We start from the raw sequence: 13,449 nt of genomic DNA on the forward strand, positions 1-13,449 counted from the left end.
GGCTGTGGTAAGCCGTGTTGGGCCTGAGATTAGGCCTTCTTTGTATTCTTGTTGGCTGATTGGCAAACCGTCTGTGGTTCCTCCACAGATCTTTCTGTTTATCCTCTGCTGCAGAAACGTTTTCCTAAGAGGGTTCCCATGTTCTTGTGAAGTTACATGCCCTATGTGGCGCAATGGTAGCTCTTATATAGCTCTATCATGTGCTGGGGAGGTGTGGCCGTCCTTTGGGCCTCTGCTCTCCGTGGCGTCACGGTATGTTGCAGGTGCGATTCTCTTGCTGTTTGTTTTGGAGTGGCTTGCGCTACGCCCCGGTCTGTCCTTCTCCTGGATCGCTCTGTCGCTGGCCTGCTGTCTGCGTTCTTGCGTTGTAGCGCTGCCTAGTTCCACTTAATTTGTGGGTCCATGCGTGTTGGTCCTTCCATTGGGGCGTGTCCTGGCCCTTCTTGGCCTTTCCTGGCCTCTACCTTCGGCTGGCATCTGGCTTGTCCTGGGTGCACCGTTCCGTGGTGTTGTCTGCTGCTGGCTGTGCATGCCAGTGCAGGCCTGTTGTTGTTCTACACCATGGTGCCTTCCGTCTGCACTTTTAGCGGTGCAGCCGTCCCTGTCTTGTCCGATGCTTGAGGCTGGGGTGTGTTCGGATTTTCTTCAAGTGGGCCCTGCCTCCGGTTCTACCTCTCCTCCCTAGGGGTTGAGGTGGTCCTTCTGTTCCTTGAGGCTTTCTGGCGCTATCTGCCCCTACGGGGTGTTGGGCAGTTCTCCCTTGGTGGGGCTTAGGATATCCTGGCCCTTCCCTTATTGTCCCTGTGGCGTGTCCCCTACTGGGGCCCTCTGTCTCTCATGGTGGGGTCCCCTCGCAGGCCCTGCTCCCTTTTGGGTATGGCTAGGGTATCTATTCTATGTTAAGGAATCTGCGGCTAGTAGTTTCTATCAGATGTAAAAGTTACTTACCTTCGGTAACAATGTATCTGGTAGAGATGATTCTAGCTGTAGATTCCTTCACGACCCACCCTTCCTCCCCGTTCTGCGAGGATATTCTGCTTGGTTTTCTGCAGTCACCTCCCTCTGGGTGCCTTGTCTTCTGTTGGTGTCCTTTTCATTTTCTTTCGGTCAGGCATCCCTCCAGCTGGTTTCTCTCCAGCGTGAGGGCCTACCTTTGCTCTTTCCCTCTGTTGTTAAAGTTTCTGACCCACACCTGGTCTTCTCATTGGGGGTCTTTTACTTGTCCTTTCCTCCTGTTCTTTTCAGATGGCACTGTAGTCTGCAGACCTCCTCCTCCTTTCAGGAGGTATGGCCATCCTTGGCAGTGTGGTCTGGGGATGGATTACTGTTGCTCCTCTGTTCCTGGCTTGTGGCCCTTCCCCTTGTGGTTGGGGGGGGGGGGGAGGGGGGGCAGCCTCTCTCTCTCTTTCTTTCTGTTACGGCGCTTTCACATGCTTGTGCCTCCAGGATGGCTCTCGCCTTGGCTGGCAAGGTGCTTCCATGGAGTGGTGCTTTGCGCGTTTCTTGCTATTACTACGCTGCTCTGGCCTTCTGGTGATTACAACCACCTGTTTTTTTTCGCCTAGACTTGCACAAGTTGTGCCTCAGTGTGGTGCTCTGCTCCTTTCCTGCTCTGGCCTGCTGTGGTCGTCTTCTGGTGCCTTGGTGCCACCTGGTGGTGTTTCTCACCTTTTGTTTCTCTCTTTTTTGTCTCTGGTTTTTTCACACACTGTTCCCTTTCTCTCTTCAGTTTTGTTATGATGGTTCCGCGTTGATGCGCGGAAAAGTTCTCCTAAGCAAACGGACGTCAGCGGGCGGGGGTGGGACTTAGTGACCTCGCTGACGTCACGCCCGCCGAGGACGTCGGGGCGGAGTCAAGTGGTGTCGCCCCACCCCCTGCGCGCAGGGATACTGGGTAAGAAAGTTTTCCGGGTCCAGTCTCACGCCTGGGGATAATTCTACGTTAAGGAATCTGCGGCTAGAATCGTCTCTGCCAGATGCCTCGTTACCGAAGGTAAGTAACTTGTACTTTAAGTTCATTCTATGTATTCGTCTCTGGTTTCTATGCATTTACTGAGAAGCGTGTTTGCTTCCTTTAAATATTCACAAACAAGCTGACATGGCTTCTATGTCCCTTACTGAAACTTCACACATCATCTCTGAGGTGTGTTTTCTCTTGGATGCTAGTGATATAATCGGAGCGTCTCCAGGAGGTTTCAGGTTAGCGGGAGAGGAGTTTAAGTTTGAAGAGGTGAGTTTTTTTTATTGTTAGGAAAATGGTATATGGATACAGAAAGACCAAAGTAAGAGCCTACAGGGTTTTAAATGGAAACCCAACTGGTCATAAGTAATACACCTAACAAAACCTGAAATCAAAAGATTTTTATTTAAATAAAAATACTTTAAGGCCACATTTTATTTTAATTTGCTGAAACGCTCGTTGGAACATGTATTTAGTTTGTAATACCAAATCATAGGAAATGGTTTACAATATTTCCTCCTGCCCCTCCGAACCTGTAGGGTGGAGGGTGCTGGTCTTGTACTGGCTCGACAAATAACATGTCTTAGAAATAGATTACTCTGTTTGTCGCGGCTGAATGCAAGCATTTTTACCGCATTTAAAAAAATATATATATTATTAATTTAACATTCGTCACTTGCATACTCACAGCAATATACATTCCTTTACAGAATTGAAAGTAAACAATATCGTGCACAATATTGCAATCAGACATTACAGTTCAGTGGCCCTCCTTTGTGACATTTCCAGTTCCACTGTTGATGAGATGCACAGTTCCCTTCGATAGGCATTCCAGGTGCCCCATTTTTTGTCCCACATTTTAGGACAGCCTCTAGATTGTAAACCTCCTTTTCAGCTACCATGCATCTGTCCATTTCCGCCACTCATCCTATTATCAGTGGTCAATCAATAATTGCCTCAAACAGGTATGTACCCTGGCACCAATACTGTTTGCTGTTTGCATTGCTGATTTAACCTCACTTCTTAAGGAGGACAGCAACTTACCTAAATTTGGTAACAGGAACATTTCACATCTAATACACGCTGAAAATCTTGTCCAAATCTCGAAGGCTCAGAATGGATTAGAGAGACCGTTAAAACGACTGGAAGAGTTTAAACAGACGTTGTTATTTTTGTAACTCATTCCCCGAAACTATAGACCATATCATTTCCCTGTGTCCTTTTGCACATGGTTTAAACAAGTATCTGAAACTTGTCTTGCAAGCATTAGAACAATCAAAGGAGCCACAGCATACTGTTACCCTTGAAGTACTAATGAATTAATAGGGTGTACAACCACCTTAGTTTCGCTGCTGGTTCCACTTATCAAGAACCAACAGAAATAATGTATCTCATTCATGTCAGATTTTAGAATTGCACCAATGAATTGTAACTGTTGAATGTTTTTCAACCGTATTTTCTTATTGGAGGGTCGATTGGGGATGCTTCTCAAGAACCAACGTACAATTAATTTATTGGTGCAGCTTCTAAAGAACTAGCAGAAACAATGTATCTCATTGATGTTAAATTTTAAAGTTGCACACATTAATTTTAACTGTGGACTTTTACGAATGTATTTTATCACAAGTGGTATACTATTGATTTTTAATATAAATTATGCAATTCAAATATTTACCCACCTACCAGATCTATATTCTTCCTTCCCAGTAAGATATACATAATTCTAGTTGGAGCGATACAAAAAATAATTAATGATACTGTTTATTGTCCCCCAAGATGGTTGGCTTGGGTGCCTCTTTCATCCTCCTGATGCATCATGTCATTAATCAATAAATAGGAGTTTTATAGGTGTTGACATTGGAACTAGAGTCAGATAGTAAATTTATCTTCAGTCATTGCAATAGTAGCAAGTGCTATATGCTGAGCAGGAGTACATAGCAGTGATATTATGTACGACTCTCACCCACAGCCAGTAGCGTGTCACATTCTAAAGGTGATAATTCACGGCTGTGACGTAGCTTCACTCTCGTTGTCTATTTCATGTCACTCAGAACCCCTCCGTGAAGAACATCACTGTTACCCAATTTCAGAATCACAGTAGGGATCCTAAAAAAGGATCACTTTCTATCCAGCTGCCTTCTCTTTACACATGACCCGTGTTATTGAAGGGGACGTATCTTTTGTGAGTTTCTATAGTTAGGGAGTTGTACGAGTTATCATTTATATGTATGTTTAATATACAGAATTATAGATGGGTAACTGTAAATAACAGGGATGGTTTTCGTTGAGGGATTTCTGAGTGACAGTTAGTGACAGTTAGTCAAAAAGTGTGAATATTGAGTTGTCCTGATGTCGCACAGAACCCTGAGGTCATAAACTTCTCCATTATTCACTGACAACCATCTATAATGTTATGGTATGTGTGGGCCACCCAAATCAAGTACCCCTGCTTTCAAGTAGTATGCAGGGACAGAGGTGGAATGGGGAGCCATACATAACCTGGCGTCTCCTCCCTAAAGCAAAACATGGCCTGAAACCACCCCTCCACTCTCTGTCTCCCCCCCCCCTCCCTAATGTGCCTTCTGCTCTGCCAGTACTGCACCGACAACCTCTGTGAAAGCCTCGCTAGGGTAGCCTAGAATTATTTTTATTATTTTAGCTAAAGTGGGTAATAGATTTTGTTAACCAATGTTTTTTTTTTTTTTTTAAACCTTTATTGTACCTTAGTGTTACACAGCTTTTGGCCTACAACCCATGGGGCTGGCCGCAATCTTATTTGGTAGTTACACATCTACAGGTTGAGGCTGCAAATAGGCTGCATTGTTCTGGAATTAGTCATTACGAAACAAATTAAAAGGTACATAATTCGCAATAGTTTGCTGATCTATATAGGTTTGTTTTTCTGTTTTTTACAAAAACAATAAAAAAAGAAACAGAAAGAAGTCACATTGCGGTCATCAATGATTAATCAGTCTTGCATTCGGTGAATCTAGAAGCGTTCCCACTATGTTTCCTACGCTTATTTCCACTGATCCGTGCACTAAATGTATCGTTGGAAAGGAGTGGGGGTTCATGTATGTGGCTCTGCAGGGTCCACATCCTTGACGTCCCTCAAATCCTTGTTCTCTAGGTCCTAGGTTCCTCCCCGTGTCCATGGGCACCCTTCCCCTTGTTACCACCCTAAAGTACCTCAGTCTTCCTCCCCCTCCTCGTCTGATGTTGGTGGGTCGTCCTCCAACAGAGGCTCACAGATTTCTCCTCTGTATACATTCCATGGGGTCCAGATTTTGTTCAATTTCCCTGGGCATGCCCGGCTTAAATATACCACCCTTTCTGTTACCATTACCCTGTCCATATTCATGCACCATTGTGTTTTCGTTGGCAGCTCCGCCCCGACCCCCCCCCCCAGCGCTGTGCAATGTCTCGTTTGGCTATTATCATGCCCAAAGTAACCCAGAGCTGGCCATGCCTAGACAGATCGTTGGGCCCCCATACATTTAGTAGGCATTTTCGTGGCTCGGGGGTCAGAGAGGTCCCCAAGGTCTGTGATATAGTACGCATTATTTGCCTCCAATATTCCTGGATACGTGGGCAATCCCATATTGTGTGGAAGAACGTACCCTCCTCCCCACAACCACGAAGGCAATAAGGATGTTGTGCTCTGTGTATGCGATGCAGTGTTGTCCTTGTGTAATATACTCTGTGTAAGACTTTAAGTTGTACGAGCCTCAATCTTGCCGAGATCTGAACGTAACGGTAAGACTCCCGTGTTCCCAGGTCATATAGTTCCCTCAATCGGTCAAATGGTATTACCTCTCCTTTTTCCCATAAGTCTCCCACCGTGGATATTCCTATAGTGTCCCAATGGGAGAAGCCCTTACTGTGCCTCAGGTTTCCCAGGGCTCGAGAGTCCCATAGGGAAGTAAGCTTGGTTATTTTCCCTTTCCAGCCTAATGCCGCCAGTGGGTATACAACTGTTACAACAAATCTTTTAGCACGCAATACCATTACCACGCATCTTTTACAACGCATGCCATTACAACGCATAGCGCTTTGGGGCGATCTGACATAGGGAAAGGGTAGTGAATAGGTTAATTTACTATCCAATAACCTTCCGAGTGTGTCCACGGGGAATGGAGTTGGAATAGTAAATTAAACTATTCACTATCCAGCACCCAAAGCACTATGCGTTGTAAAGGCATTGCGTTGTAAAAATTGCATGCTAATGGTATGCGTTGTAAAAGTTTGCGTTTTAACGTCATACATCCCCGCCAGTGCTGTGTGCCACAGCGCTGCGGTGAGTCTCGTGGGTCCTACTAATTTGCGCACTCATCGCTGGTCGTAAAGTGGGGCTTGTAGACTATTTGTGCCGAGTTGCGCCCTGTCTGCCTGGAAAGCCGGGTCATTTTGTGGAACATGGATCCACTGATGAATGGGTTTCAGTTGTGCTGCCCAGTAATATAATTTTAGATTCGGAAGTGCAATTCCCCCGTCGAACCATCCCCTATGCATTTTGGCCTGTGCGATGCGCGCCGGGCGGTTACCCCATAAAAGACTGGATACCAATGCCGCCACTTTCCTGCAGTATCCCGGTGCCACCGGGTAAGGTGTGTTCTCGAGTATATACAAAAATCGGGGTAGGGACATCATTTTATAAAGTGCTGCCTTGCCCAGCATCGTCAGAGGCAGTCCCGCCCAGAACTTGACATCCTGCTTAAGTCGCTCCATGGGTGGCGCCAGATTTTTCTGCATGAATTCTGTCGGGTCCATTGTGACATGGATTCCCAAATACTTAAAGGAGGAGCCAGCTGCCCTTAATGGGCATTCTGCGCTCAATGCCGGGACCGGGCCCTTCAGAACATACATCTCCGACTTGTTCCAGTTTACCCCGAGATCTTGCCATGGGCATCGCAGAGAGTCAGTAGTGCCGGCACCCCACGGTCTGGGTCTGCTAAGTACACCAGCATATCATCCGCATAAAGGGAGAGCTGGTCCTCCCAGCCCTCCGTCCAGTGTATTCCTTTAAGCAGTGGCGTCTTTCTTATCAAAGTTGCCAATGGTTCTAAGGTGACAGCAAAGAGTAAGGGCGAGAGGGGGCAACCTTGGTGGGTGCCCCTTCCCAAAGGGAATGTTCGTGAAATGTGACCATTTGCCACCACGTGGGCAACCGGGTTGGTGTACAGTAGCCTGACCCATGCTATAGTTTAAGAGCCGAAACCCAAACAAGCAAGGACCTCAAACAGATAGTTCCATTCCACAAGGTCGAAAGCCATTTTGGCGTCCAGGGCTAGTATGACCGCTTGCTCAGGGATCGATTCCGCCCTCGCCAGCACCCCGTGTACTCGGCGTAGGTCCAGCGCCATGTTTCTGTGAGGCATAAATCCGGATTGATCTGGATGTATGAGTTCGGGCAAATGTGAAACAAGTCGGGTAGCAAGGAGTTTGGCCAGGATTTTAACTTCTGCATTAAGCAAGGATATGGGGCGGTACGAGAAGCATTCCTCTTGCGGTTTCCCAGGTTTGGGGATTGCTACTATCGTAGCTATTCTTTGATCCAGTGGAAGTTCGCCCTTTTCCAAGCATTCCTCATACATAGTTAGTAGGTGTTCACTCAACCTCTCCGGTGCTGACTGGTACCATTCTATGGGGATGCCATTTGGTCCGATCGCTTTGCCAGGTTTCAATGCTCGTATGGCCATGTGTATCTCTTCTGTAGTTATATCTGCCTCTAACTCAGCTGATGCCTCCGGCTGTAGCGTCGGAGTCCCTATTTGCTCTAGAGCCGCCCTAGCCATGTCAGCTGATATTTCCCTTTCTGGGGTGTAAACCTGTTCGAAGTGTACTGCCAGTGCCTCCACTATCTGTTCAGGACTTGTGTGAACCACTCCCAGGCTATCCCTCACCTGTTGAATACCTCTGGAGCCCCCCCCCCCCTCTTATCCAGCCAGGCCAGCATCTTCCCCGCCTTATCCCCTACATCGTAAATCCTGTTCTGTGTGTCTGTTATTTGTCCCTTCACTTGATGTTGTTAACCAATGTTGCTACGTTATAGCAGTACGTTACCAGATATAGAACCCGGCATTCACAATATTGGGAGTTGGGTGAGAGCTATGCATGAAACAGTGATAGTGTCATGAAACTAATGCACATGGCATGCACCAACATGACACTGAAGAGAGAGCAGTGAATTTAATTGATTATATTTCTTTTTTTTTTCAGGTACTAGAATTATTTATGACCGCAAGTTTCTCTTGGACTGTAGAAATTCTCCTATTGCCAGAACTCCGCCTTGTTACCTTCCGCACATCCCAGGAGTAACTGCAGCACAGCACTCCTCGCCCGGTAAGCTGGAAGATCTTAAAGAACAGGATGAAACTGAGGCTGAAATTCCAGGTTAGTATATTAATGGGATTACATTTTTTTGTCCCTTGTGTCTTTATAGAGAATTACTCTGTTGTCCTTTTTGGTGGGTGGAGCATATTGAGAGGTATCTCTACAAAGCACGTCATCTCCTGGAGAGTAGATTCAGCACTTTGCCCTTTCAAGCTAGCCTCATCTATTTCCAGCTGCAAAGGCTGCGATCGGCTTACACGGCCCGTAGCACAGGAGCCACATGATAGGAATTAGTGTTTGCTAAATCCATCAGGTCCACATTGTGGTTACCATACTCCATTGATCCTGCTGGTGCTTTATAAGTCCCAAGAAATAACCACTCAGAGCACATCCATATGCAGTGAGGAGATCCCAGGCATTTCCATTTCTGACACTAGCCTCAGCCCCTGCCATCTCCACAACTTTGATTGGTAATGAGCGGTGAGGGTGGCTTGAGGGCTAGGTGGGTAGAGATAAGAGAAAGTGAGGGTAACTTGAGGGATTAGGGGTGGGTAGTGGTAAAGGCCGGTCAGGGTGACTTGAGGACTCGTGGGTAGAGATAAAGGGGGGGACAAGTGACTTGAGGGTCCGTGGTTGGTAGAGGTAAAGAGCGGCGAGGCTGGCTTGAGACTTACTTTGTGGACCGAGGTAAAGGGATATGCCAGGTTGTCTTGACGGTTCAGGGGTGGGTAGAGGTTACAGAAGGTGAGGATGACTTGAGGAGATGGGTTGGGTCGAGGTAAAGGAAGGCAAGGGTGATAAGAGCTCAGGAGTGGGTAGAGGTAAAGGGAAATTAAGGTAACTTGAGGGCTCAGGGGCGAGCAGAGGTAAAGGGAGGTGAGGGTGACGAGGGCTCAGGATTGGATAAAGGTACAGGGAGTTGAGGTTAACTTGTAGGTTTTTAGGGTTCATTGTTGGGTAGAGGTAAAAATGAGACAAACCTTTTGCAATCGCTGCATATTTGATGATGAATAAATCATCCTCTAAATTATAATAGAGGAAACAAACAAATAAGTAAATGTGACAGAGGAAAACACTCATTCAGAAAAACACATACTTTATGGTAACAGTTTTAAATAAAGGGTTTGTGTTTACAACTTCATCATCAAATAAAGCGACAAGTGGCTGAAATGTATGTTTTTTGTGTACAAAGTTTAGTTATTGCTAGTTGTTTGGGTTCCACTCTTGGAAATACCCGGAAGCGTGAGTTTCTGTTGTAATGGTTTCAATTGTCTGGCAAGCAAAAGCAAAAAAAATTAAAATACCCCAATCTTAGCTCAAGGAGCACTGAAGAGAACAAACACTCTCAGACAAAGTGAAATCCAAGTATAGCCAACAGGTGCTGACCAATAAAAAGGAAGAAAAGAGAATGACAATGAAGCCAACCAGTGGTAATTAATGGGAGGGCTAAGAGCCCCTTTCTAGAGTTTTTAATTTTATTAGACACAATAGATCGACGCAAGCAATAGTGCGTAAGAGGAGTTGGCCTGACGGCAAGGGTGGTTAACCTCAAATCTGGGGATCCGGGTTCGAGTCTCGGCAAGGGCTCACAACATCCTGTGATTCTGGACAAATCACTTAATATTCCTGTGACCCAAAAAAATTATTGTGTCCCCATGTAACGCAACTGGTGCTCGTGTAAAGCGCTCCGATACCCGATAACTTTGAGTCAAGTTCGTGCTATATAAAACTCTGGAGAAAAAAAAAGACCTGAAAAGATACTTTTGAATAAATCTAATTTACATGTTTCTTTGCTGCCTTACTTCTTTAATCCTGACGGACTCATCTGTGGCCTTGTAGACATTAGGCCATCAGATATTAAAATAGCGCCAAGACCAACTATTAAGGATTTAAGACAGTAACCTGAAATTCTACTTCTAGACGTCTAGAGGTAAAAGATAGTAAGAAAAAAAAGAAACAGAATCGAGTGGAAGCATTGGTAGATTGCTGGACCCGTGTTGTGGGATATCAATTAATGGTCCTTGAACATAAAAAACAAGCCATTTCTAGGCACTGGTGAAAAGAAATTATACATTAGATAAGCATCCCAAATTTTACTGTGCGCGTTACGATGGACACATTTTACTGATGAAAAGTGCACTAGAAGGAACATTTGAATGATAACCTTTAAGATGATGCAAGTGTACTAATGGCAAAATGTAGGTTTAATAAATCAAAGGAGTTGGGCAAACATTATCAAAGTTGAAGATGGGGGTTGTTATACAGGGTTATTTTCGACAAGCAGCATGTTACCAAAATACTTCACCTATTACCCACCAGTCCATGTTTTCCATGCGGTGCACAATTCTCTTTTTAGCGGCATCCACTCATAAGTGAAGTATCTCCTATGCTGCCCACTCCTCTGTCCATCCACTCGTCTCTCCTAGATGCCTTATGTTCCCTCAGCATCACTCTTTAAGCGCAAAACAAGTTGCTATTACTCTTCCGCAACAGATACACTTTGTGTTCTAGATTTGCCCATAGATATCTGTGTTCCTGCCTGGTCTGTCATGTAGGAGCTTCTCTTTCAGAAGCCCTACATATTTTGTTAAGCTTTTGCCACCAGCCCTTTACTATTCTTTATCATGCTTTCATTCCTTGAGTTGCAACCAAACTACTGTAGTTTCCGTTCCTCACCACAACGCTCCACTGCCCCCTTGTTTGAAAGTGGGAAGTCACTCATGACATTTGTTATGTTTTTGGTAATTCAGATCAGGCTCGCACACCCATGGAGTCGCTTGGTTCCTGGTTCTTGAGAGTGTTGAGTTCTTTTGATTCTCTTCTTGTGTCTAGCCCGTATGTAGTTGGTACCAAGCACATGGAGCACATTTTGCCATTTTTCCTGTTTGTCATGGCCGCCCTTGGCTGGAAAACGCCAGTGATGATGGCACTGAAGGCGCTTCCATAAGTTGGGCATCTTCTTATATGTCATTCTCACCAGTGGCTGAGAGTCAGACGGAGCGTTTCTGACATGAGAATCAGGTTTCCTCCAACAACAGGGAAATCGAGGTTTGGATTCTTTAATTTTTTGTTACTGCCCAAACTTAAATCTGTGGACCTTAGACATAGCAGTTTGTTACACTGGTGCAAGTGTACAGTTCAGCTGAACACCACTTGCTGTTATGGAAATTAAAGATACTAAGGGAGAGGTAGCCCATACGCTAGCTTTGAGTGTCACTGATAAATCTGTGAGTGCTTATAATGGTCCTGTAATCTTTGATTCTAAAGCAGGGACTACTCATTTGTTCATCTGTCCAATATATGTGGCCGCTGGTGCCGTCACACAAAAAAACATGCAGCTTATCAATAGGCTATCCTGTTTTATGTTTAAATCTACAATAACTGATAAAGTGCCACCAAAACGGAAACAGCGTTTATCAGTGTAAACCTATAAACCATGATAAACATCTGGACAACCACAAACTAAAATGCCATTCAGAGAAAGAAAAATTAGAGAGAATGAGACATTTTTATTTCTTTCTGAAGCGGCCACCATAATGTAACTTTGGAGCTAGAAAGACAGGGTTAAGATTATTCTGCTTGAGTTCTGATGTTTAGATTGTTTCTTCCTTTTGTGTCCTCTAGTTTTAGGTACTGGGACTAAATACGCAGGGTTTAGAAGCATGTTTTAGCTCTGATCGAATTATTTTGTACATCGTAGCATAGCTGGTAATACTAAAATCATATTTGATGTTTTGACAGTGTTTAATTCTTTCAATGATCGGTAAAATAGCTGGCAACTAAGAATCTTGGCCAGTAATTGCTATCACATTTACAGACAAACACAAAATGGGTAAATCGGTCCCCTTTTCTAACAGGTCCCTATTTTTTAGCAGGTTACTTGCCAAACACCCCACCTTTAAACATTTGATATAAGATGTAGTGACAAGTACCTGTGAAAAGAGTGCTGCCACCATGCACACAGGATAGTGGTGAAAACATTGCACAAGACGTTTCACATACCAACAAAAGGTGTAGCTGTAAGGTGTACCACTGCTATGTATGATACCACCAGCTAATCATGGATTCTACCCAACTGCACTTTACTGAGTGTTATATGAGCCCCTAGTTACAATGTTAACAGAAAAAAAAGAATACAATGTGATGTCTTTTAAAAGGTGAGGACTGACTCGGAGAGAGACATACCACTATGAATGTCCACACAACTGCAGCACCACCTTAATTTAGTCAGGCAAAGCAGTGGTGAACATGCTTAAAGCATCACGTTTCAAGTGCCTTAGAATGCAGGTCTACAAATTAATATGGTGTAATTCATAATTTTAAGTTTAAAGTATTTTATTGAAGCAGGGTAAGGAAGGAAACAACAAAATACATGAAAAAGAAAACCACAGGTGCCTTCATAATCAGTGCGTACGGTACATTAGATACATCAGAGCAATTCTTTCGCCACAGTGGGCACCATCATGCTTGGAAACACAGCTCGCGCACCCGTGGGCGAAGACAAAAAAAAAGGGGGGGAGGGGAGGAAAGGGAAAAAGAAAAAAGGGTGGGGAAAACAATCCTGCCCCATGTCCCACCCAGCCAACTACCCCCCAACTCCCACACCCCGTCCCCACCCCCTGTACTGTGCCGTCAACCACTCGCTCTCCCATCGTAGCAACCTATCGTGTGCCCCCGCTACCAAATGCCGTCCTAGACCAATCAAACAGGCGGGTCCGGCGGCGGTGTCAGCCGCAACAGTCTGAGATACCTAGGGCAGGTGATTTCTTTGAATTCAGAGCACAACAGAGTATGGAAAGGCGCCCACAGCTCCTCAAAAGCATCTACGTCCCCTGCCACCACTAAGGACAGCTTCTCCATGCCAAGGACATGCCACAGTCTGTGCAGCCAACCGACGACAGTGGGGAGCGTGGTGGATCGCCAGTGTATGAGTATGTTTTGTACAGCTGACCCCAAAGCTATCGCTATCTGTCTACCCCTTTTAGATCTGAGAGGGTACATCAATCCATTCGGCAATCCCAATAGGACGTAAGCAGGGAATCGGGGCAGCTCTATCCCAAAACATTTGTCAACCTCATTGAGGACCTCCTCCCAGTAAGAAGCCAAAAGGGGGCAGTCCCACAAGATATGAGTAAGCGTGCCATTCTGACCACAGT

The 13,449-nt window shown here is 45.3% G+C and overlaps 1 protein-coding gene across 1 annotated transcript in view; it reads left to right on the forward strand.

Annotated features, from left to right (window-relative positions):
- The window catches only part of EIF4EBP3 (eukaryotic translation initiation factor 4E binding protein 3), a 94,749-nt gene that overhangs the window by 59,240 nt on the left and 22,060 nt on the right, over window positions 1–13,449 (forward strand). Inside the window, exon 2 of the mRNA XM_086931462.1 lies at window positions 8,180–8,353. Coding sequence (XP_086787588.1) covers window positions 8,180–8,353 — 174 coding nt within the window. The remainder of the gene's footprint in view (window positions 1–8,179; window positions 8,354–13,449) is intronic.

Source organism: Lissotriton vulgaris, chromosome 7, assembly GCF_964263255.1.
Source record: "Lissotriton vulgaris chromosome 7, aLisVul1.2, whole genome shotgun sequence".
Classification (NCBI taxonomy): domain Eukaryota; kingdom Metazoa; phylum Chordata; class Amphibia; order Caudata; family Salamandridae; genus Lissotriton; species Lissotriton vulgaris.